Here is a 26,384-nt window from a genome sequence, read left to right on the forward strand (position 1 = left end):
CTTGATTTTTTTTTACAGAAAGCAAGATGAAAGCAAGCTATCATGGAACTTAGTGTAGCAAAATCCAACTGCAAAAACTGGGCATCGGCCATAAAACCGAAATTCTCAGATGCTTGAACCATAGCACTATCGCATGGTATTTTTGAATAGTATGGTTGATTCTCCTGAAAAGTCTTGTAAAGCAACAAGGACAAAAGGTTAGAATAGAAGGCAAAGAAGAATCAAAGGCAAGGCAAGCAGTGAATAACTGTAAAAGAAGAACTTCTTTCACTGAAGATGAAATGTGGAGTGTGGTTGAAACATTAAAGATTAGTAATAACTCTGAGCTTTTGTTGTTTCCTTGAGGTACTAAAAATAGAGCTGTACTGATGAACCGTGTTTCTTTTTACTGATCCAGAAGATCAAAATGCTTAAGACCCAGTTTGCTGCAATGGTAAGACCCTTAGTAAAAACTAAGATGTTCTATTCTTATGCCTTGCAAGCAAAGTAACATCTTCAGCAACCACTCTTGCCATCTCTTTGCTAAAACATGAGTACCAATTACTTTAAAACGTTGTCCTTCAAAGGGTGGCTATGACAACGATGGTATGCTGAGTAAAGCTCAAAAAGGGTTCAGACCACATCTTAGGATTTGTGATCAAATGCTCACCTCCAAAAGGCAGTCACAGAGTTCCTAGACCTTAACCATCTCCATTTCATACACAGGCCTATGCTTCTGTCAGTGATCCTGTTACTGTCACTGAATGACCCCTTTCTTCACCACTTAGATGAAATCTAGCTCCTGAACATCTCAAGAAGTACAGGTCAGTTCTAACCTCTTCATGAAGCAGTTAGGAAATTAGGAAAGTATGAAAAGTAAGAAAGTTGTCAGATATTTTATTTGAACAAATGCTGTCCATCTAGCAGTCCAGTACCGGAACTTCAGTTGTCCAGAAGAAGGATGTTGACCTGGGAGACATGACGTGTTTCTCACAAAGAATGGGCACGTTAACCAAGTCTGAGGAAGGAATTTCCAGCTCTTTCCACATAAATCATCCAATGCCCACAAACGGATCAATGTTTTCCTAATGGGTACCTTTTGGTCAATGGTCCAAAACTTGTTTATCAAAGCAGAACACTGAGGAGTTTCTTGGCTTTCCATTGGTTTTGAAGGACTTTGGCAAAAAATAAAAATAAGAAGCAACTTGTTCAAAGGTTAGTTGAGTCAATGGGCTGGTCGGTTACATAAACGCAATGAGCTCTGCTTTAACTTGTGCTGTTCTGCGGGAGAGTATGGCTTCCTGGTGTGGTATGGAATAAGAAACACTCACCAGAGCAAATGCCTCTATGACAGAAAGCATGGTGAGACACTCCTGTCCCGATAGTGGTTTTGTCCCACTCTTCAGCCCTTTTGAGATCAGAAAAGCCATCTCGCAGAGATTGATCCTGAAGGAGTAACTCACCACATCTACCTTTGCACAACGATGTCTTCAATTCATCAAGTTAACGGCTTACTACAAGGCACGTTATTTGCACAGTTTCCTGTGGAGCACCCCCAGATGACACATGAGGTGACAAGAACAAGTTGCATGGTGTAACTAACACCATGGACTCATAGGAGAGCCAACAACTCAGTTACTTGCTGTTGACCCACCACACCAGGGAGGCCTGGGTGCGGTTTTCCCGATTTTGCCAACACGGTTGGTTGGGAGATGTAAGCCACGTCTGTGCCGTTGGCAGCCATCGTCAAGGGCTGCTCAGTTCCCGTGTGGGTTTGCCCACGTCCTTCACTCTCTGATGGCAAAGGCGTTCAACAAAGTAAGTTCGGAAAAGCGTGTGCCGGCAGCTTACAACGTTGCTCACGCGTGAGGTGGTGGCAGAGCGGGGCAACGGACTGGAACTGGCCGGAGGCCACGGAGGAGCGGGGCTCGGAGGGCCGTGGGGTCGGGACGAGGCGTGGTCGGGCGAGGAGACGGACGAGGGCGGCGGGGGGGGTGCCGAGGGAAGCGACGAGGGCTCCGCACGTGCGCGGGCCCCGTGTCCCCCCGCCCCCGCCCTCCACGCCCGCCTCTCCAAACTCCGCGGCCGTCCCGCGGCCCCCCGTTCCCCCTGGGCGCGGCCCCTCCCGCGCCCTGCGCCCGGGCGCGCGCCCCACCGCCCCCCGCGCGCCGCCGGGCTCAGCTGAGCAGACAATGGGAGATCAAAGAGGGGGGGGGGGGGGCGGGAGGAGGAGGATGGTGCCGGGGGCGGCTGGAGCCGAGGCGGAGTGGTTGCGTGTGGCTCTCTCTCTGCGCTCGATTAGTGTTCCTGGGGAGGGAGCGAGCGAGCGAGCGAGCGAGCCGGGGACGGAGGGGTGGGGGTGCGGGGCGCCGCCGCTGCCGTGCGCGAGTGCGTGTGTGAGTGAGTGTGTGTGTGTGCGTGTGTGCGCGCGCGAGTGCGTGCGTGCCTGCCTGCCGGGCCGTGCGAGAGGCAGCGCGAGGGCGAGGGAGCGAGCGCGAGCGAGCGAGTTGCGCAGCTGCCGTGCGCGCAGCCCCGCCGCCGCCGCCGCCGCCAGCAGCAGCAGCAGCAGCAGCAGCAGCAGCAGCGGCAGCACCTCACTGGCATTTAGCGAGCGGGGCTGCTAGTTGCGCTGGAGAGAGACGCGCAGGGAGGAGGAAGAAGAAGAGGAGGAGAAGAAGGAGGAGGAGGAGGAGGAGGAGGAGGAGGGGAAGAGGAGGAGGAGGGAGGGGGAGGAGGAGAAGAAGAAGAAGAAGAAGAAGACGAAGACGAGGAAGGAGAAGAGGAGGAGGCCACACGGACACCAACTGAAACAAAGTATTTCCAAACCAGCACCCAACTCCACCTTGTGAGGCTCCCCAGCATGGCTTCCGAGGAACTCTACGAGGTAACAGCCCCCGAGCGCCGGCCCTGCCCCCGGCCCCGCCGGCCACCCCACCCCACCCCACCCGCCTTTTTGTTGCTCTCGGGAGAGCCGGCGGTCTTGTCACCCACACTTGCTGCGGCTGCCCCTTCCCGCTGGGCCCAGCGCCTGCCTGTGGGCCCCCCCCCGCCCCGCCTGGCCCCCCGCCCCCCCTTCCCTCCCCAGTTTTGCTGGAGGAGGACGGAAATGTGACTGAAAGGAGGAGACGGCAAAGTGTTACCCGTGGCCTGCGCTCCCCCCACCCCCCCGCCCCACGTTCACACAACACTTTGACTCCAGAAGGAGAAGGGGGGGTGCTGGATGGCGGGGAGCGGCGCTGACAGCCGCGGCTCGCCCCGGGAGTGAGCCCGGCGGAGTGCGAGCCCGGCGGTGTGCAAAAATGTGTGCAAAGCCGAGTTATTGCATGTGTCCGGAGCGGCGCGGGGGGGGGGGGCGGGCAGAGGGGCTTTCCTCCTGGATTCTTGTCTCTACCAAAGTCCTGTGCGACCATTCTGTGCCTTGGCCATGCAGCAAGCTGCAGTGATGCAAAATATTAAAATTTAAACTCCTCGGCTCTTCGTGCTCTACCGATACGGTTAAGGTTGCGAGGGAAGCCAAAAAGATTCAAAGTTAAGGCTCTGACACACCATCCTTCACTCGGTGCTCGGGAGGTGGTCAGAGGGTGTGCTGACGGGAGAGGAAGGTTTTGGGGTGAAGAAGGGAATGAGGTGACAGCCTAACTTTGAATTTCCTGTCTTATGTGTGGCGATTTCACATCCTTGCCCTTAATTGAAAAGCATTATGGTTCTCTTGGATTTAACTTCCTTGTTTTTATTTTTACAAGAAGTCATCCCTGGGAGTGAAAAGCCGTTGTTGTTTTGGAGCCATTCTTGTCTTTTGGGTAGAGAAGCGGCCACCCAAAACCAAAAATGCTTTTATCTCATAGTTAGTATGCATCCAGGCAGTGTTCTATAAAAAAGTATTTATATCCAGAGGCTGGAAGGCTAAGGTCAAAAGGAGGCAGACAGCCTTCAGGACACTTGACAGAAGAAGATATCTTATTGTACTGTTGGTACATGTGTATCTCCCGTTAATGGAGTTACATCTGCACTGCTGTGGGTGAATAGACCCGTGAAAGGTGCCGCGAGTGGGCTTATATTATAAGCAAGTTGACTGCCGAGTGGAGGTGCTGAACCGATAGACTAGAAGACTGAAGGCCTGTATTCCCAAGACAGATAAATCATGGTTAATTGCTTTGGCAAGTTTCCCTATCCTCATAATGTGGCTTAAGCCAATCTTGAAGGGATCATCCGTGGAAGTAGGAGAGAAATTGAGGGGACGGCTCTGCGTGTGAAAGGATTGCCAAAAACTTGCTTTGACTTCGGAAAAAGTTCTGTCAGGTTTGTGGGGTTGAGTCCCTAGACTGTGCTGTGGCCAGTACTTGCTCTTTGTGTGTCGCTGTATTTGATCAAAGATGGACAATGGGATATCGGTTTTGATAGACATAAGAAATGACCAGAAAAATTCTAGTTGCTGAACATTGGACTGAGGTTAGGAGTGACCACTGCTCATTACTCTTCTTGGTTGTCTTAAGTTATGTTCAAAATGTTGACTTCTGCAAAAAGCTTGGTAGTCTGTTGAGCGTGGCCATCCTCACTGGGCGGGAGAGGTGTTCTATCCATTGGGTGAAAGCCTCTTTTGCAAAATGCCTGAAGTGATAAACTACTTTTTTAATTTTAAAAATCAGATACATTCTTTAATTGTGTAGATGCAAAGTTTATTTGAGATGCTGAAATTGTTAATGCTTTTGGACTCGGATGTCATCAAGCTGTCTCTTTTGCAATTTTTTTTTTTTCATAAATTGCTGTTCATTTCTGGCAAGTTTTGTCTTGTAATGAAATTTATAGCCATGCCTAAAAAATAATAAAATAATAATTTAAATATAGTGAACAGTAATTTGGGAACTATGTAACTGCAAGTTGACCTGAAATTTGGAGTATTAGGCAATTTAAACCCTTCTGTGAACTGCCCATGTTATTGACTGGGGATTTGCTTCTGTTTCATGGATATTTTCTTTGTAATTCATGCCATACAATATTATTTAAATCTGGTAATTGAAATCCAGTGCCATTTGTTATACTTTCATTTTTCCTTCTGAATCTTGATCTTGTGTCTTGATCAAAAAAAGTGTATAATCTACTTGAGATTGTTAGACAAAGTATGGATGCTAACTACTCCTGCTGATACGGTTCTTCCAAAATAGAAATGAGAAATCCTCTTATAAACAATAAAAATGAAGGTAAGTTCCATTTTTGGGGTTTTTTTTTAAGAAAAAAAATCTTTATGGATTCACTTGTTTGTGGGATGATTTTTTATTTTTACTCTGGATATCATCTCTGGAGAGAGGGAGCTGAACTGTAGGTCAGTGATTTGGAATTCAAAAATTGAAACCTTGAAATACACTAATGGGCTGGAAGGATGGCTTTGTCAGGCTGGCTGTGTGTCCTCTGTGTCATTTGTTCCCGAGCATTTTAGAGGTTATGGTAATGATTACCTACTTTTTTTGAGGGGGGAGAAGATCTGAAGAAAATATGAAACTTTTGTTGAAAAGTGTTGAAGAGACTCTTGTTTTCTAGATTGAAAGTGAAACAAGTAGTAATGTTGCCAACATAGTTTTTCTGTTTCTAAGTCTGATTCTTCAAGTGACAACATGTTAGTGAGGTGGACAGACTTGGAGAGACTGGTGAACAAGACAGATAAAGGAATACATAATAAAAAGTGCTGTCCAGGTTTTTTTCCCAAAAAATTTGTTTCAATAGGCGTTGACATCTTAACGGGATCTTTCTTTGTGGGTGTCTGCTGCTGTCTGCATTACTGTGACTTTTGGAAAGTCCTTTGTACAGCTGCTTGAACAAACAGTAGGGCTGATTTCTTTTACGCTGTGACAAGTTTGCTTTGCTTTCTTGGCTGATTCCCACCCGTTGGAGGGTTGTTGCTTATTCCCATCATCTTCACTGGAGTAATTAGGAGTAGGGTACCCACCTCATTTAGAAGGTTCATTTGGAAGCAAACTATGGTTGCTCTCTCCGCAGTCAAATCACTCGACCTCCTCTGGCAGACCCTTGCTGTGATGTCTGGTATTGAAGTCATCCTGAATTGTGGTTGGCATGACAGATTTGTTTGCTCAAATGTGGAACCGATCCCATAAAAGTATTCCCCAGGACAACTGTGTGTTAGCCAGCAGGTCAGAATTACCAAATGGTGTTTGCTAGACAAATACTAAAGCTGTGCTGAGTTTGGAAGAGTCTCTTTCTTATAAAATTTAATAACTTTCTTTGTACTAACTGTGGTAGAAATGTATTGAAGTTCTCTGCCTGTTGGAGGTTGCATCTAATCAAATGACCAAATGTTTCCATCTTTCCTCTGAGAATTACTGGTACAGCTGATGGTATACATGGCGCACTGGATCCATTTGGGTAACTCTAGTCAGTCTTGGGCCATGATTGCTACTCATATCAAAACATCTTTACTGGGTTTTACCAAGAAGGAAGCAAAACAGTTTGTATGAACTTTGCAAGTGCACCTGTGCATCAGTGTCTTTTCTTCACTCCGTATTTCACCTTGACATTGCTCGTAAACATAGCATTTTAAGGTGACTTAATCAATTTCCATTAAAATATTACAGGTTAACATATTTAAAGTATTGTAGTCCAAAATTATACATTTTTTGTATGTTTTATAGAATGGAAAATGTCTTTTTTTTTTTAATTCTTCAAGTGTCTTGCAAAATATATATGCATTTTTGTCATCCCAATGTCTAGTATTCTCAAGGTGATACTTCACTTCCAATGATGATTCGGTATTTTTTGTTTTATTTTTAGAACTAAAGCCTTTGACATTAAATTATACAGATACAGTGAAATAACAAACTGAAACTAATTTCAGGAGCTGAAATTCTATGGCCTGGCATTAGACTATACGTCAAGTTTGATCACCTAATATATAAGACCCAATGACACGTATTCCATGAAAATTTAAACTTTGTGTATACAGCAGTGGCCACAAGTCAAAAAAAGTGTTTCTGATCCTGTGGGCTGTTCTTCAACTACTGTGCTAGTTTTTTAAATGATAGAGTATAGAAAACTGAAGGAGAAATGCTGTCATTTCATTGAAAATTTGATACTGCCAGGGAATTACCCACCTAAACCCAAAGTTGTCTCAGAGCTCTAGTAACATTGCAGCGATCAGATCTTCATCATGTTTTGTGTGCATTTACTGGAAAGTTTAAACATTTGTTTTGCTTAAGGTAACTGAAAGGGTAAATCCATTAACTACAGTATGCAGCTTGGAGTGTGTTGTAATTTCTTATGGTATTTGATGAAAAATTCCTATTAACAACAACTCAGAATTGCCTGTTTGGGCAATAGCCATTTTTTCCCCATTGAAATGGGTTATTTTTATTCAACCTGTCTTGCAGGAAGTCCAAAATATCTTGGGATCTGTCTTCTGCTGCTTGTTTCTGATGTGCTGATTCCTAAGATCGTGGTTAAACATCAGTGACACTTGTTCATAAAGGGGGTCTTATGGTCATTGAGCTGTAATGCCTGAATCTTTCCGATTTTATTTTGACAACAAAAAGTGCAAATGTTATTGTCTATTTCAGAAGAGGTAAAAAGACTAAGACTTGCTTGACTGACCCTAGCCAACTACACAAGACTAGGATTTTACATCAGACTTGTTTGCGTTGCTTCCACCCCTTAGGAACTGTACATTTGACTTAAAATAGAGTTGGGGATTAGCTGTTCATCCCCCTTTGGTGACTTTCACTTCTTTAAACCAGAGTGCTAATGCAAGAGCACTGCACGATGGAGCCACCATGTTTAGCATGAGAAACTCGGCTCTTTCCATGTCCCTTGCCATGCTGCTTTTCACCAGCTTGAATTCTCTCTCATCTCCTCTCCCAGAGCTTTAGACAGAACCGAGGGGGCTTGGTGCCCCGTCTTCTGCTGTGGCGGTGGGGAAATGCTGGAGTCCCCAGGGGCTCCTCCGGCAGGCCCTGCCCTCTGCTGTGCCACTGGCCTGCAAGGCTCTGGTGGCTGCTCCTGGAGTTCAGATGCCCACGGCCAAAGGAGTGAAATTCTGCCTGGGTCCTGTGCAGGATAGCAAACGATTCACAGATAAGGAGATGGTTTAGCAGCTTTTATGCACAGAAGTGTTTTGTACATACATGTGCATGTAATAGGTATATTAAGGAAATAGGTTTTTTTGTTGGTGCGTTTTTTTGGGTTTGGGTTTGGTTTTTTTTGGTGTAACTTGCTTTGAATTGCCTGCGTCCATCAGGGGGAGAGATGCCCCATCCACAAAGTATGTGAGGGTCTGATAATTCTTACCTTTACAGTCTCTGTCTTTCACAGCAGACTCTGATTTTATTTCTTGAGTTTTTTGGTCAGTTGAGGATTCGCTAATGTGTTGCCAGCCACATTTAGAGGTACGGAATAATTACTTGCACCTTACAACACCATACTATCACAGAAGGTTGCTTCCACTATGCCAATGTTCAGTACCTCTCGAGTGAGGATAAATTGTTGGACACACAGGACTTAATGAGATACACCATAGCCCCTTGTTCCTCAGGAAGGTTGGTGTAGCTGGAACAGCGTCATTGGTGCTGTGTCCCTCTTTGACTTCTCAGTAGGTGCAGCTTCATTTCTTCCTGACTGCTGCAGCGTGTCTGACCTGTGCCAAAGTGGTGGAAAAAACAAGTTACTAACAGTTACAGTTTCATCTCTCTCTGATAAACACTCCACACTTGCAAAGACTGTAGTTGATACAAAACCTTGACAACCAGAATGACTTCTTAAATATGTTGGTAACTGGATGTGCAGATCTGTTGTATATAACTGATACGCAGGCCTATAGTGCCACTCTTACTCTTCTGTAGAAAACTCCAAATCTGGTGTTACTGGGCAATGTATTATTTTGGGGTATCTGTCGGAAGCATGAGCTCCACAGACTGTATTTGCAAGATGAAAGGGGATGCAAAAGTTAACTTCTGTGCCTTTGAGGTTCTGGATGGCATGTGATAACCTTATTTGTCGATAAATACGGGGTTGTTGTTTTTTTGTTTATTGTTGAATAAAACAATGATAACTTTCATATTAAATGTAGCATATGTTTTCTCTGACAGTATGTGGTTAGTCCAGAAATTATCTTAAAAATGAAAGTTCTGTATTTTTCATTATCAAATGTATTCTCCAAAGCTGTAGTATCTAGGAAGAGCTTTTATTTTTCTAATTTTAATATTTTTACACAAGAATTTTGTGTTCTTTGAAATAATTTCTTTGAACTTCTCTCCATATTACTTAGAGGAAAAGAAAATTGGCATGTTACTGATTCAGTACACTGTGAAGGCAAGAATATTTACTGTTTTCAGACACATCCTCAGAAGATTTACATGTGTCCTCAGTGGTGACCTGCTGTAGATTTTTTTTAAGGAATCTGTGAATACGTATGAATACGTAGAATGGATATAGATAAAAAACATTTTTAACCATAGATTTGCATTTTTTAATTCTTTTGAAGCCATTTTGCTAGCATAAAATGCAAAATAAAGCAACTATTTACTAAATATCTGTTTGTTTGCATTTGTTTTGTTGAATAATGAAACAAAGTAACTACTGTAGCTATCAGTTTTGTTGTGATTCTTCAGTGAGGCTTCACATTTTATAATTGCACTGCATAAAATAAATTAGTACAGCTCTGATCAAATCTTCCTTCTTGGCCATGTTACATCTGATGGTTTGTTTCTTTCTTTTTTTTTGGTGGGGAAAGATAAGGGATGTGTTTTAAGTGGCCTAACCACATTTGTAGTCGTGCCTTTCAAACTCTTCTGCCCCCACAGTTTCTGAAAGTTTCACAGCTTTTCAGTAAATTAAGTCTTAATGTTCAGTCTTTGCTCATTGTCATAGTAGCATCTGAAAAGTCAAAACCCATTTTTTTTTTGAATATGAGTTCCCTGGATGAACAGGGAAGGAAGGAGATGTACTTTTTTGCTTTCTCCTTTTTTTAAAAAAGTGACTTTGTGATTTGCATTTTGCAAAGACATTTAACTACCTCTCTAAGCATCTCCACTTCCTGTAAACCAGTGTTTTATTGAAATTTGCTTGGTGTAGGGAATAATACAGAGCTTGGCTTTAGTTGGAAGATGCCACAGTTTAAAGCAAGTTGTGTTGCGATGTATTTATCACAGAAAAACATTAGATGTGCATTTTGTAAGTATATATGTAGGGGAACTGTTGAGGTACATTCTTAAGAGAGTTGAAATGAATATACCTTAACTCCAAAATCCTTCCCCTACACCGTGATGTGTTGTGTATTGTATTCAGTGGCTATTCAGAAGTCTGTACTTTTTGAAGTTCTTCCCATAAAGTGCAGTTCTTCAGTGAAACAGCGTCTGTATATTGATAACATTTTTTTTACCAGTAACAATGTAGATATATGAAAGGTACAAAACAATTCAAAGTAACTTTGGGGAAGTTGGCTGGATTATAGTTTGGCTAGTTGCTGAATAAGGCTTGTTTGTTGTGATTTCAGCACCTGATTTTCCCCAGGTAAATGTATAAAATAGAGCTCATGCAAGCACAGTGTGACTCTTCCATCATATTTTAGTGGCTACATCACTTACAAGGTTAAAACTAATAGACCTGGGATTGTGTCTCTAAGAAATAATGAGAACGTAAGACTATTCGTACTGACACAAAAGATCCATTCAGTTCAGCATCCTGATTCCTATCACGGGTCCGTAATGTAGAGGGAAAAAATGGGAAAGGTGGCACAGTATCAATCATTGGGAGCTTTCGTGGCTGGTTTTGCTTGGACCAGGGCAGATTTCAGCCTTGGTTATAAAATGCCAGCAGCGTGACGTGAGGTCTCCAGATGCTCAGAGCCCACCTTCATTCCCTGCGCAGGGCTGCCGGCGGGTCGTGGCTGCAGGCGCGGGCAAAGGCGGGCACGTCTGTGGGAAGAGCGATGCCGTGCGCGTTTCTGTTGATCCTGGCAGGGCATGGTGTGAGCGGGAGTGCGGTAGGATTGCCAGCTCGCTCACTCATGTTAGCACAATTGTTCGTGGGGCTAAGCTTTCATCTGTTTCTCTTCAGACAATGTTTCTAAACGCTCGCTGGGGTCTTGTTCAAATGGTAGCGTCTAAGGTGTTTGAACAAGTCTTTTCCGAGTTATAACCGCTGAATACATTGACACCAACTCTGAGTGAAATCTAAAGGCATCGGCAGTGTACGCTCTAAATACCTGCAAAGTCTTCAGTGGAGACTTCATATGCTTAATGTCCGTATCCCAAGATAAGGTCTAGCTAACTGCTTTGTGTGAATTGTCTAATCTTTCCTAGTCTAGAAGATGTAGAGAGAGGAATTCAGCCACAGAATAAAAAAAAAAAAATAGTGCTTGCAATAATAATTCTAGGAATTAATCTCGTTATTTGAAATTAATACTATTTTGTGAGTGTAAGTATAAACCATAGTAGATTGTACTGGAGTATAATCTTTCTAAAATTAGGAAGATTGATAAAAAACTTTTCCTTGAAGAGAAAAAAACCCTGATTTTTTTCTCTGTAGACTTTTTGCTATACAGTAACTATACTGTAACTCTTAGATGGCCCCCTCATGTTTTCAAGGCTGGCACATTTTTTCTGACTTGTTTGGGTCACAGATAAGGACCAGACTTGATCTTTGATTAACAGTGCTTTCTAAGAACAAAGAAACAGAAAGAAAGTAAAAGTGATGATGTTTACATCAGACTGAGAATCTTGAACTTTTGTTCTTAGTGTACCTTTCTGTGGAATTAGATCATAAATATAGTTATTCTATATAGAAGTATTCAAAGCAACTCGACAGTCAGCTGAGTGAACATTTCCACCTAAACGATATCTAACGCTTCCTGAAAGTGATGCTGTAGAGCTGCTTCCCCTGGAAGACTGAGGTGCCCGTAGGAACATCTCACCACCGTCCGCTGCAGCTGAAGGAAAATCTTGATGTCCAAACATTCCCAAGGGCAACGAAAGTTTTAAATTAGTGCAATTTTAGAGGAGTCAATCAATTTTCACTTAACGATACAGTAAGGTCAGAAGTTTCAAAGTTAAAATTTAAACTGTCAGTGCACACCAGGTTGTTTATAGTGTATGTACGTGGCTAAAGAAAGTTAAAGCCCAGCTTACAAATTGTTTTCAAGTTTGTTCTTTCCTTTGTCTGTTCATATGCTCAGTGTTACGTACTTCATGTTTTGATTTGATTGTACAAAAGGGTATGTGTTGAATGGGAGAGTAAAGGACACTTGATCTCTATTTCGTTTTAATTTGGAAAAAACATTCATAAGAGTGCAATACAGGGGTCTAGGATGAGTTTATCATCATATGATCTTTGCAAGGTATGACTTCCAGAGAATTAACATTGGAAAAAGCTGTATTTTTCTCAAGGTCATTAAGGAGTGATGATCAATAACAACAAAGAATTTTTTCCCGGGTGGCGATGGCAAATAAGGTAGCGTCCTGTTTCAGAAGATCCATCAGTGTTTCAGATTCTATTTCACTCTTGTTAGAGGCATCCCTTTTGTATTAGGCAGCTCCTTAATTGATTTGTTTTTCCTCTCTCCTACCTGGTACTCATCAGATCTCCCGAGATTTGTGCTTATTTATGTAAACTGCCCAAGAATAAAATATTAGGTTCTGAATGAGAAGATGGAAATTATTGTATTTAAGGATGCTTCTTTGAGGTATAACATTTGTAGGAGTGTGAAAACTTGGAAGCCAGTGCATTCAAGCAGTTGATGATTTGACAGCTTATGTCCGTGACTACAGAAACCAAATGGATATGAAGGATTACTACTTCAGAAATCTTTAAAACCAGACAAAGATGGGATCTTGCTCATTTTTTCATCGACAGGATACAGGTGTCATAATTGTATGCAAACTGTGCCATGCTTCTCTACTTTCTTATCAGTAAAGATTTAATAACAGGGTTTTTTAGCTTTTATTGGATATTTTTTAAAATGCTTATTGAGATAGATCATTAAAACATCTTTTCTTTAAAACCAGTTCTTTACAAGGATCAATTTCTAGTTTAAGTTCAGTTTTGCCCTGAAACTGGTGCAATGCAGAACAAGCATATTGAATGAGATGGTGTTTTGGAGGTCATCTTTGCTGCCATTAGTGGCAAAACATGGATTTAGTGAGGAGATAGAATGAGTGCTAGGCCATCATATGGCTTCTGTCTCCATGAAGCTTAGGTCTTGATCCACCCATATTGACAGATGAAATTTGACTGTTATTCATTTATACCTATTCCTATGTTATTTTCCTCCATTTATCCAGATAAAATTGTTTGTTATGCTCTAGCTCTTTGTACTTTTGGATACTCATGAAAAGCAATGAATGATGGACAGCTGTCAGTTAAGTTACAGATAAAATAGCGTGGGGTAATTTTTTTTTTCAGTGCAAGTGAAGATCTTAGTTAATCATTCCTTACTGGTATTTGTCTGTAAAATGGGAAGTTACTGTCTTTATTACTGTTTGTTATTTGAATATATTCAACATTAATTGAATTATTCAATGTTAAAGTCCTTACTCAAGTAATGACAACCTAGTTTATTCTAAAGAATTTAGTCCTCTGCACTTGAACATATATATCTCTAAACAAAGCTATTAAATGTAACAAAACTGATTCCTGGCTTGCACACAATATAATTTGCTTTATTATGACATTCTTATTGTCAAGTAAAAATAATGTCCTTTGGCTTTTTTGCTTGTTCATGATGGATGTTTTCATAAATAATGGGAATTAATAAGAGTCATTATTCTAACCTGTATATATGTATATGGTTTTATTATTTCCATTAGTAAAATAATGCTTTAATTTGTCTCTTATTTTTCCTCTGTATACTTTTTATATTCACAAAGCTTGAACTAAGATGTGAATAGAAGTGATTAATTTGGGGGAAGGGATTTTAGATCTTTATATGCTAAATAAAGTCTTAAAGTATACTGAGACATAGTAAATTATGAGAAGGGGAAGAAGAAAGTAGTGATTGGACTGTGGAACCAATTTTATGTTCTGCTTTTCACTAAATTAATGCTTCCTTCTCCTTCATTTGTCCCTTTTGTCAAATGTTTGAGCTCTGCCTTCCTGGTATCTTCACAATACCCATCTCTCTCATCTTCAGTCAAACCACCAGAAAAATCTTTTTCCATCTGACTTGTTCTGAAAAAGGCACTTTCAGTGTGGAATTGGTTGACTATTGTTTGTAAAGTAAGGATGATTTTTATTTTTCTGAGCAAGAGGCTGGAACTTTGTTATGTAGTAGAAGGCAGGCACATCCTGCTAGAACCGCTTTATATTTTGTAGAAAGAAGGGTAGGCAGGGGTTGTTGGGGGAAAACAGAGGATCTCTTCATTAGGACACCTGAATGCTGTCTTCAAAAATGTAGTTCTCTCTTTCCTGTGTCATAGTTAGTCTAGTACTGAGCATATCACTCAGACTGAATATTTCAGATATGATTGCTAATCATTTGCTCATCTCCCTGACAAAGTTTGAATCCCGGAGCCAAAGCACAAGCTGAATAAGGCCTTTTTTCTCCCCGCCCCCCTCTTCCCCCAGGTAAATATTGTCAGAACATCTTAGAATAAAGTAGAGCAGGCTGATTGGGTCTTACAGAGAGAAGCTATGCTACAAGTACAAGCCACAGACAAACCTGTCTCCCTTTTATGTTGGGTTTTGTTTTGGTGGAGCTAACTGCAGAGAGATATTTAACTAGCATGCAGTGTTATCTTTGATATCCTCTGTAATCAGTGATGGGAGTCATCCAGAAGGCCATTCAGACCATCTAAGTGAAATTCCTCTAGAAGGTCATCAGACTTCATCCGCTTTCTCTAGATAGAGAGAAAAAGAAAAGCTAGTCGGGTTAATTTAGTCAGTTAAGTTAAATATACTTAAATGTGACCACCTAAGCACAGAGGGGTTTTTTTTCCTTTTTCTACTGTCTTCTGAACTTAATGCAGGATATGAATTTCATTCATTACAGGCCTTCCTTTGGGACTGTAAACTGTGTTAGTAGGTGAATGTTGTTAAGGGATTGTGCTGTTGAAGTATAAAGTGTTTAGGCACAGCACTGAGCTACTGTGGTGTAAGTTAAGGTTTGTTATCTGAGTGACAGTAGCTGATCAAGTTATGTTTATAAACTGTGATTATTGTATTTTTCTTCATTTTACATTAAATCTCAGAAGGTGTTTTGATGGCAGTACTTTATAATTGACGTCAGCAGGTCCTTCCTCCAACTGCTCAGCTTCCATTGAGCCACAACAGCAGCTTGGCAATGTGTTAAGAGGATTGGAAAATCGATCTGGCATAATCAAAAACAACCAAATAAAAAACCCTGGCTCCAGAAACGTTTATTTGGTTGAATCAGTTCCTCAGTCTGGTTCAGTGCAAGGCCATACACATACTTGCCAGGATGACGAAGCAGGTGTGGAAGGTCCTTGGAGCTGTTGAGCCACCCAATGATGTCCACAGAACAGTCTCAGTGAGCCCTGAGACTGGGGAATGCTGACAGCATTTGTGTCAGTTTTCCTCTCTTTCCCTTAACGTTTCTTTGAGTGGCGTGTTGTTTAAAAGTTAGTTTTGAAACATTGAAATATTAGGGAAGGAGGCTTTCTATTCCTTATCCACTTTCAACTGGGGGTCTAAGGGCTCTGTTCACTACAGCTTAAGCAAATTTAAGTGCTGCAGGCCTTGCTTGCCACCCCTGGCTCCTCCAGCAAGCCACTCGTTCTTCCCCCTGCCTTGCACCGGCACTGGTTTGTGTCGCTGGGTCAGGTGAATGTCCTTTAAGGAAGCCTGTCTAGCTGAAGGCTGTCCACAGCTTTTGTAGAAATAGTTTTCTGGCAGTTTTCTGACTGGCTCGGGTTGAAATCCAAGAGGTGCCACTTGAAGTAAAGGAGCAGGAATACATGGCATGGTTGAAGTGGGGGAGACAGGAGAAAAAATTGGGTGGATGTGGGGGGATGGTTGCAGCAATGGCTTGGCTCTGTTCAAAAAGAGAAAAGAATCCGTCAAATTGCGTGTTTAATCTTCAGCTGGATCTACTCGCTGGACGGACCTGCGGCGTGGCTGCGCAGCTTCTTGCCCTTGGCTTGCGCTGACTCACAGAGCGTGTCACAGAGTGCGTCGCTGGCCTGCACCGTGAGGTCATCCAGCGCCGTGCCGGGACGGGGTGAGCAGCGGCGCCCGGAGAGAGGGGCTGCCCCGAGGGGTGCGGTGCTGGCGTTCCTCTAGAGCAGAAGGCTCCGGGCTGGATAGTTTTAGTGGCTGGTTACACTGCCGTTTTGATGTGAAAATGCAAAAAAAAAAAAAGTGCTTGCAACAATTTGGGTTTCGGGTTGCTTCTTAGTGGAGCATAACTGCTACTTATTAACATTTCTCTGAATTTTACATTAAGCATAGCGCTTACAAAGCTTGCTGAAACTTTTTGTTACTTTTAGTGTGCAACACAAGTAGCGAACCTCCTGCAGCCGTGTAAGGTTGTTTTTCACCCGTCCACCTTGATTATATTATAAATATGCTCTGATGCTGTTCTGCAAGCCTGATCTGAAGACAGGGGTGACGTGCAAGCATAGTTAAAAGTATAATTTATTTCTAAGGATTCTGGTTAATCACTGAGTGGGCGGTGGGCAGGGAGTGGGATGGGACAGGATGTCTCCTCGTAGCTGAGCTCACTTTAAGCTACACTTCATTTAAAATGCTGATATTCGTAAAGATTGTTTTTAGCCCCTCCAATGGAATTAAAGTTCAAAGTATAAGTACCGTCAATACGTTTCGGGTAGAAAAACTTACACTTTAATTACTTTTGGTTTCAGTTTCACCGGCAGGAACAAGTTATTTTCACTTTGAATGTGTTTATGTGAAGGTGGGAAAACTGATAAGGGAAGTAAACTGTGTTGCTCTCTAAGTCCTTCTAATATATAAACAAAAACTGGTTAGGAAAGAATATCTGCTAATACTAAAGGCTACAAGGCTAGTGCAGTATTATGGGAGGATTTGGAAACATAGAGATAGTAATTGAGTGAGAATTTAGAAAACAGCTGAGTAGTTTAAGTGCCTGAAATCCAGTGTTATCAGTTCTGTGTGTGTGTAGGCACCTTATTTTGCTTATATTAAGCAAAAATATTGTCAATTATTTAGGTGTAGCTAATACTTAATTAAGAAATGTATTATTTCTAAATGTTAAATATGATGTAAAAAGGCTAGATTCAGCATTTCAAAGACAGTTTTCTTTTATTAGAAAGATTTAATGTACTTATTACCATTGTAGTCTGCATATGTATGCAGTTTGAAAACATAAAATAGATTAAAATATTTGTTATTTCAGAGGTGTAGCACACAAAAAGTAAGGTTCTGTGAATGTATGTTCAGATGACTCATTGTTTTAACAGGTGCATGTAGCAATAAGTGTAAAAGCTATACTTTGCTTCTAAACCAGTACAATTTAATGGCATTGCCATTGGCATTGATCCCTCATTTAGTTTAAAACAAATACAAATTATTAAATAAATAATTTAAAAGTACAAAACAAGATTATAGTCAGTTTAAAAAATGTGTTGATCACTGTGCCAGTTTTTATTGAGTGCCACACTTACTAATAGTAGAATCAAATTATAAAATCAGGCCATTATTATTGCCCCTTCCATTTTTTCCTCTGTGGTTCAGTTGTGACATTGTTTTAACAGCCAGCCTGGCCTATGCACTGGTTTTTTTTACACCCAGAAAGCAGGGATTAAAACATTGCATTCTATTTGTGATTTTTTGCAAGATAAAAAGCAGCTAAACCAAGTGTACGCTTAAGGATAGAAAGTTGCTTCATAAAGTTCTGTATGGTCTGAACTTTCTTTTTATAGAGATAAAGGCATATCTTCCTGGGATTTATGTGACAGAGGAGTCTTTCTTTAAATGTCTAGATGCAAAGAAACTATGCATTTTTATTTCAGAGTAATTACATTAGGTGATCATTTATAAAATTTTCCTGGAGTTTCTAACGTGTGCAGGTCATTCATCATACTTTTCTGAGAATCAGAAATTCTGTCCTGTTCAATTTTACTCTTCTGGCAAAGATTAAATGAGATATAAGATCACTTAGCTTCCGCCAAAACAGTCATCACAGATAGTCATCGTTACTTATTTGAATCTATTCTATCCAGTACAGGCCTTGCCAATAACAAACACTCACTTTTTCAAAAAGGGTGATTTCCTAAAAATAATGTAATACAGATTTTACTGAAAATATAAAGAAAACAATTTTGTCTGAAAGTCATATTACTTTAAAATAAAAATTACCCAGGGGATTTGTAACTCTTACAATAAACAGTCATTAGGGACAGGTATGAAACTGTCATAGCATAGTAAAGCAGAGGTGAAGATTCCACTGAATGAAGATTCAGAGAAAATGCCATGAGCAGTAGTGACTATTACCTGTCACAATGAAAAGACCGTCATAGTAGATTATATAGACACTAATCATAAATATTCTCTCAATGGGGTTAAGAACAATATGAAAATTGTCTAATTGAGAGTAAAAAATGCTAGTAGTGACATGTGTCTACTAGATAGGGACAACAGTAGTTGAGAAGGGACAGAAATACTACAAAAAATATTATTGTATGATCCTTTAAAAACCATGCTGTGAGTCAAAATATGGTTGTTCTCTGGCCAAAATCTGGATCTTGTGTTAACTGTTTACAGTGACTTACAAAAAATATTTCTTTATTCTAGTAGGAACAAACAAATTTAATTTTTTTATTTAGTCTACAGAGTTAGGATTTAAAACAAACCAACCAACCCAACCAACTGGAGATATCTAAAATATTTGGGTTCGTATTTTGTTTTTCTTTAATTTTAGTTGTTGTAGAAATGTAAATGAGATACAGTAGGCCAGGATATAACATAAATACTAGACTGGACACATTGAAAATGATCACAGAAAGAACTGTGGAAAGGTTGAAATGAGAATTGCTTAGCAGAAAATTGAAGAAAGCAGAGTCACTGCTTGCCCAACTGTTCATGACAATTAGAACTAGTCTGTATTTATTTCTTTATTCTGAGGCTGAAAGTTTGGGGTTGACAAAGATATTAATGTGTGTGTAGTAAGCTTTTGTAAGGCACCTGATGCAGTACTGCACAGTATTCTGATTTTTAACATCTAGCTCTTTGCTAAGTCAACACGGTGCATATTAAATACATATCAAACTGGTTAATTGACAGATCATAAAGTGGTAATAGATGAAGGAAGTTCATGTTGAATTTTATAGAAGATTTTCACAGCCCATTGCTTTGAGGATTTGGATAATGATCTGGAGAAGAATAGAATATAATCTCTGGTAAAATGCATACATGCAAAAAATTGATGGACTCATAACTGTGAAGGATGGTCTGCACTCAGTTAATGGGGATCATTTCAACATATGTTAGTATAGCTAAATATATCTGTCTAGACAGTAAGATCATAGATGTAGGATGGAGAGTACTACTTTGGAAAGTAGCAGTTCGGAGATAGGACACAGAGGCTAAAATGCACAGTGCAATCCCTTGGTGTGGATACAGGGGATCTCAAGTTGAATTAGGTGTGCTTTTATTTTGCTGTATAGCTCTAGTGAGATAATGTTAGAAAATTACAACCTGTTTGAGCTTAAGATGCAAAAGTACCCAAAACCTCGATAAACTTAAGAAGATTCAGAAAAACATGTCAAGGTCAATTAAAAACCTTAAAACAAGTAAGTGAACAAACCCTGGTGTATAGCAAGAGCCTGGAGAAGCTCAGCCTATTTAGTTTAGCAAAGGGAGCTCAAGAAGTAACTGATGGCCTGCAAGTACTTATATGGGGCAAAGATTTCAGAAGGAGCGGTCCTTTAGGTATAGTAGGCAATGGTATGACAAAATATAGAAGCTGAAAGCTGAACTCAGGTGTATTTCTTCTAAAAATATAATAAATTTAAAACTGAAGGCAGTTATCTATCGGAACAGTTTATTTAAGGATGTTCTGGACATGTCAGTGATAAAAAGCTGTGAGTTTTTCCAAAAAGTTGCCTTTAGCTCAAGTACAATATGATGGCCTGATGCAGGAATTTTGGAGTGCAATTATCTGTTATACAGGAAGGCAAGCTAAATGATCGTCGCTCAGTAAAATCTGTGAGTTTGGATAATACACAGGTCATCTACAAAACCTGACAAAGGTGTTTTCAGCATCAAAGGCAGCCTGTATGCAGTCATAATGTGCACCTGTATTTTTGAAGGGAAGGCTGAAAAGAGAGGGGAAGGGGAAGGTTGGGGATGTGTAGAGAGGATATAATAAAGAAGAGTTTGAATTTTATTTTACGCATACAGGGAAATTAAGGATGAGATTTTAAAAATCAAAATATATAATCAGCCAAGCAATACATACATCTTCTATTTAGCATTTTGAAGGCTTTTTACAGGATAATTGTGCGAATTAGCAACCAGCTGGGAACAATACCCTGCTATTTGTTAAAGGAGAGACAATGAAGTTCTTCTAGACAGGAAAGAATCTACATTGTTAACAGATGACCTGAAAGTTCAGCTCATTGAAAAGGCAAATATTTTGACCAGGAGAATAATTCTTCCTGTGGAGCAGTACAAGTTGCCGTGCTTAAGCCGAACAGCTATTTTTAACCATGTCACAGCTATTGGGCTTAGCCTTCAACTTACTTCATAAACAGTGTAAAAAAGACTAAAAAGGTCTTCTCTTTGATGAATGTGGAGGTGAATATGTCAGAAACCCTTTTTGTTGCAGTTTTTGTTTATTTTGTGCAATTTCTGTATTGGTTTTAACAGTTCAGATGTAGGTTTTTGTCTGTTGGTGTCATTATCTGCCACATTCTGTTTTATTAAACTCCAGAAGCACTGTTGCATTGGACTACCTGAGGGCAAAAGCTAGGGTTACAGGTGGAATGAAAGTTGCTATGATCAAGTGGAAAAAAAAGTTAAGGCTCTATATAAAATACTACTTTCTGTGGATGGCACAGATACAGTTTTCCAAAAGTTTGTTCTTAAACATTTCTGTGGTTTAAAAGATTTTATTCCAGTTTAATGTCAGTTTTACAGTAGAATTTGAGTTCAATATGTAGCTTTTCAACTTGTCTGTATTCTTTCAGATGTTGGACTTCAGCATTTAAAATCTTTATCAGAAAATCTTTAATTTGATTTCCTGAATTCTAGGGTTTTCTGGTTTCAATGGTGATTTTGTTTGCTATGATAAAAATCTCTAAATTACTTTAGTGCTTTCGAAGAGTTAAGTTGTGCCTAAATTATGTCTTTTGAGTTAAGATTCTTCAGTTCACAAAATAAGTTAGTAATGTAATTAAGATCTTATTGAAAAATACTTGAAGGAATGAAATGCTGTTTTCAAGACCTATGCTTATCTTAAATTTAACATATCTCCATTTTCAAAGGTGGTATGATAGAAAATGATATATCAAGGAAAATCTATTTTAACTCTAAAAGTGAGCATCCTTTAGTAGACAGGCTTATGTATCTAGGTGGTTCTTTGTTGCAATCTCTGGAGGTTATTTTGTGATATGCCTCTTAAGATTGTGTATCATTTATCTAAATTCCATATGATTTCTTTGGGCCATGCTATAGAGTTTATGCTTACTCTGTGTATGTACATAAGTGTGTACTGCATCCTTTTGGAACAAAACCAGCGTCTGTCTTGTAGTGTGGCTTTAGCTTCTCACAATTTTTGGGAAAGCATGACCAAAATAAGAGAAACAACTATGCATTGCACAGAGTGCAAAGCTCTATGAATTTGGTTTCTTTTCCACTTTTGCAATTCATGAGTATAGTCACTATCAATCTAAATGGTGAAATTTGGTCAGGCCTAATCTTGTCCTTCTTTCCACCACTTCCCAGCGCCCATGCTGATGGGTTTGTGGAAAAATGGAAGGCAGGCATGACGTACTAAATTTTGTGGTAACTTGCTTGATGATTTAATGGCAGGCTGAGAACACACCAGACTACCTTAGAGTATTATTCACAGAAATGAACTACTAACTGCCAAGCACACAAATGTTCCTTATGTTAGGGCACACTTTGGTAGTTCACCATAACTTTTAAAATAATTAATTTGACACTTTTTAGAAAGACTATTTGACTGATGCAAAAGAAGGTTGTACAATATAATTGAAACTATACCCAGTCTGCTCTGTGGTAAAGTTAACTGACAATGCATATGTGTTACCACAAAAAAAAGATATTTCAAGCTCAATTCCCACAAAATAATGAGAATTACTTTTGCTTGCATGATACAGACATGTGCGTATAAACAAACCACATTTAAAGTTAGCCCCTTGTTCATATTTACTTGATAAATCTGATAAAACTTGCACCCCTGCAAGGAAGAGGATTGTGACCTCTCTAGGGCAAGGGCTATATATGAGCATCTTTTCTTTTTTTTTTTTTTTCTTCATAGATTTTATACCACATCATAAAAAGGCTGTTATTTACGTCACAAATTCAAACACGCTAGATTGAGGAAATGCCAGATTTATGGTTGCCTGTGAGTTCTTAATTCTCTTTCTTTGTATGTAATTTGTGCACAGACTGGATCATGGGTCCTGTGGTCAGGGAAGAAACCCATTTGCAGTCGTAACTAAAAGAGAACTAGAAGGTGCACAGCTAATCTACCCTTTCCGATTAATTCAGTGGGAAGGCGTACTTCCCCTTTGGTGCATTGGGAAGCATAAGCCGTGAGCAAAAACCATGGTACTGACATGTTTAGGTTCTCCTCTTTGTCCTTATTCTCACGGACTAGAGATTCCCACGTATTTCCAAGGCAATTTATGTTGACATCCTGCCTTCCCCCCGCCTCCTCAGCTGGGTGTTCCCTCTACCAACACTGGCACTCGGGATTTCACACAGAGTCAGTTTAGGGAGTTTATTCATCTGAAAATTCTTCCCCTTCACAATGCCCCACTTTTTTTTTTTTTTCATCCTGTTTTGCTTAATAGGGTAAGTTTGAGGCCAGATTTGCTTCATGAACAGGTTCAGTTTAAATTTTGGCAACCCCATAAGGATTGCTTTAAGCAACTGTGGAAAAGAATCCTTGGACAGTCCAATCTGCTGAGTTTCAGAAGCTGCTGGCAACTTTGGAGGTGTCATAACTCCTCAAAAAGCCTGCCATTCTAAGGAAACTTTAAGTATAGCATTATTTCACTACCAGCTAACCTATAATGACATCTCTTTGAAGTAGCATGCAAAATTATATTAAAGGTATAATAACTTTGTAGTTGAAATACCAATGTTTTTGTATTTGTAGTTGGAAGCATCTAGATGGAATTGGTTCATTAAGTTGTATCTACTTAAAACAAAAATGCAAAGCTCCAATTCTCAATCTGGAAGGTAAAAACCAAACCTTCTAGAATTTTGTTGACTAAGACTGCCTGTTGTTTTATCAGAAAAGAGAGGGGAGTCAAATTTTGGTTTTCTTATAAAATGTGCTCTTATTCTTTGTTGTTCAATAGTTTTCTTAACCTGGAATGCATATGAGGAGCTGATGATTTTGCTGGGTTTTTTCCCCTTTCAAAAATGAGAAAAATGATGGGGTAGAGGGAGTGCTTCTAATGACCATTTCTCTGTTCCCATCAATAACTCTTCTGATTATCATCATCAGTATAAACATTGTATCCAGCTATATAGGTAAGGAGTCAATATTTTTTTCCATACCAACAGGCTTGTCATGCATAATAACAATTTTATTTTTCTTTGCCTACATGGATTCCAGTTAGTGCGTTCGACTCCATGTGCACAGGATCAATTTTCTGGGCTCTTGCCTACTTCCTAGAAGCCATTGCCCCTTGCCTTTTCCCACTTGAACTTAAGGGTACCAGTTTTTAAGAGAATAATATATTTCCTGTCCTTATAGCTTCTCTTGCTGTCTCTTATCAAGCTTAGAAAACAATAGCAACCTGCCTTCAACATACATATTTAGAGTTCTCCGTCCGCAGTAGCTTTGTCAATGGAAGAGCAAGTCCACCCCAAAGCATTCATCACTGCCCTCTACCTGGGGTTACTGCCCTCTCTGGTCTGCTAGCTGAGCTGCTCATGGGAGCTCTCCCTAATCCAATTCGGTCAAATTGAGCCATGTTAGGAAAGATTTGTTATTTAAATTACTTAAGCTGATCTAGCTTATTTTGACTGACATGTTTAGGGACTTCTTATATACACAGCTCAGGCAGAAGATTTGAGAAGTGGTAACTGTTAGCAAGATGTGATGATAAGCTGGGAATATAGGTGGCAAAGCACAGGTCTTTCCCAGCTATGACCAAACTGGTTGAGGTATGCTCATCTACAGCCTGAAATTTGGGAACCTGCTTTTCTTCATGGAGCACTATCAAGTTTTTTGGGATGTTCAAAAAGAGGAGACTGCTTAACACCAGTCCCTCTCTGAGTGCTCCCGTTAGCCTCAATTTCACCTGGAGCCACCTGGGGTATATTGGCCAGGAAGCTTTGCCTACTTTTGAATGACTCCTGCCAGCATTATTTCATAGTTGAACTGGAGTGCAGGTCTCCCTCTGGTGCCTACTTTGTAAAAGCACAAGATTTTATAATTGGGCTGAGCAATTGAAAACCAACTGTATGAAAAGAGAAAGGTCACTTTGTTGTCCTGGTAAGAACAGTTCTGAGAGTGCTGACAGTAACGTTAGACAGTAGACTACTTTTTTTCTCGTGGTACACAGTGCTAATCTACACATAAATTCAGAACTGTGTATTCACTGTCAGATGCAGCAGTGCTTGTCCTCTACACCTCTTCTAACAGTAAAATCTTCTGTTTGGCAGGTATATTTGTTAGTAGATATGTGGAAATAAAACCAGAGGATTTTTGTCATTTTCTAATCTTTTTCATTTCCTTGCCAATTCCTTTTAGCTGTTCATTTTGGAAATTACTTGACCACAAAAAATTGGTCTTTCTTACACAACTAGAAGTTTTCTGCCTTGATGGATTTCAAATTGTGATGATCAAGACGTTAGACATCAGAACATTTATAGGAACACACCAGCACACATGTCACCAACAAAATGATAAAAACTGGTGTCATCACTGAGGGAGTAATTTTTCATTTAAATCACCTTCCACCTCAGGACCTCTGCCCCCTTCAGAGCGCCACGTTTTACATAATTAGTACTACCATTGACAGCCATCTATGTACAATTTTTTCCATTCATATTCCTAAGAACACACAGCGCAAGTGTTTCTCAGAAATATCCCAGTTATGCCACACGTCAAAAGAACTCCGTGCGTTTTGGACATGGTACCTTTTGGTTGTACCTTGCTGACTTTGAGAATACCTTGACGACTCCTGGTATCAGCAGGTGCTTCTCAAACAACCAGAAGTGATGTGTATGACTCAATCCTGCATGTTGGTATTTCCAGAAATAACCCTGCTTTTAAAATGCCCAAAACAATTGTTTAGAAATACAGTTCCAGAGGAATACTGGTTAATGTTTCAGACACATGATTTTCTCATCCTTTGTTGTGAACCAACAAATATCTGAAAAGCTTCCCTGGTATGAGAAACAAAGCAACACAGAGGACTGATCTGGACTGCCCCAGCATGAGCAAGGTCAGGTTGGTGATTAGAAATGATAAGCTGAAGGCAGCCCCCCATCAGTTTACCTATTTGATACAGTCCTACAGAACAGCAGCCTAATCCTGCATTTGAAGCTTGCCTGGGGGCATCTCTGTGGACAATGTCCAGCACAACAACCTGCTCAGCTGAGGTTCAGGATACTTTGTTCTAAACCAGAGGAACAAGGAACGGTGTGGAACAGGAGTTCATTGTGGGGAGTCCCATCTTCTGGTGATGTCCGTTGCTGTCTGTGTGGGGGAGAAGCTGCTAGCCCTGAAAAGAAGCCAGGTGGTCTTCTGGCTCATTTTGTGCTTTACTGTTCTTTAGAAGACTGCAGAGGACGATGATCTTCAGGTTCTTTTGGGGTTCATATAGGGGTGGCGGGTTGTCGGCCTTTAGCGTCCCTATATTTCTCTACTCCTTTGATACAAAACTAATGTTTCCCCGTCTGAGTGTTAGGCTGTAGTTTTCATATGTATTAAGTAGGTACTGTGGCAGGAATGGTGTGGGGGGAGGCGACATTTGTTTTTTGGGGACTTTTTTCCAGTGAACTCTCTTCCATTGTGTTGGCTCGTCTGTTTTTATGGCTGAACATGAACCAGGTCCAGAAATTCAACTAAAACATAAATATTATCCTGGTCTGCTTCTCAGAAGAATTGGTTCTCCGAATGGGTACAATATGCATCTGCACAACAACTATGCCAGCACAGAGATGGGGGAGAAACAGAAGGGAACTTCAAGAAAAAGGTGTCTTTTTTTTTTTTTCCTCTCTTTTTTAATTTTAAAAAAAATTGTCAAAAAGAAGGCAGCAAG

General features: G+C 40.4%; 1 protein-coding gene across 1 annotated transcript in view; it reads left to right on the plus strand.

Annotated features, from left to right (window-relative positions):
* Window positions 1-2,777: 2,777 nt before the first annotated feature.
* CDYL (chromodomain Y like) overlaps window positions 2,778-26,384 on the plus strand; it is a 108,037-nt gene continuing 84,430 nt past the window's right edge. The window contains exon 1 of the mRNA XM_081996614.1: window positions 2,778-2,863. Within this exon, the coding sequence (XP_081852740.1) occupies window positions 2,840-2,863 (24 nt within the window). The 5' untranslated portion in view covers window positions 2,778-2,839. The remainder of the gene's footprint in view (window positions 2,864-26,384) is intronic.

This window comes from Phaethon aethereus (genome assembly GCF_964289735.1).
Source record: "Phaethon aethereus genome assembly, chromosome: 2".
Taxonomy (NCBI): Eukaryota; Metazoa; Chordata; class Aves; order Phaethontiformes; family Phaethontidae; genus Phaethon; species Phaethon aethereus.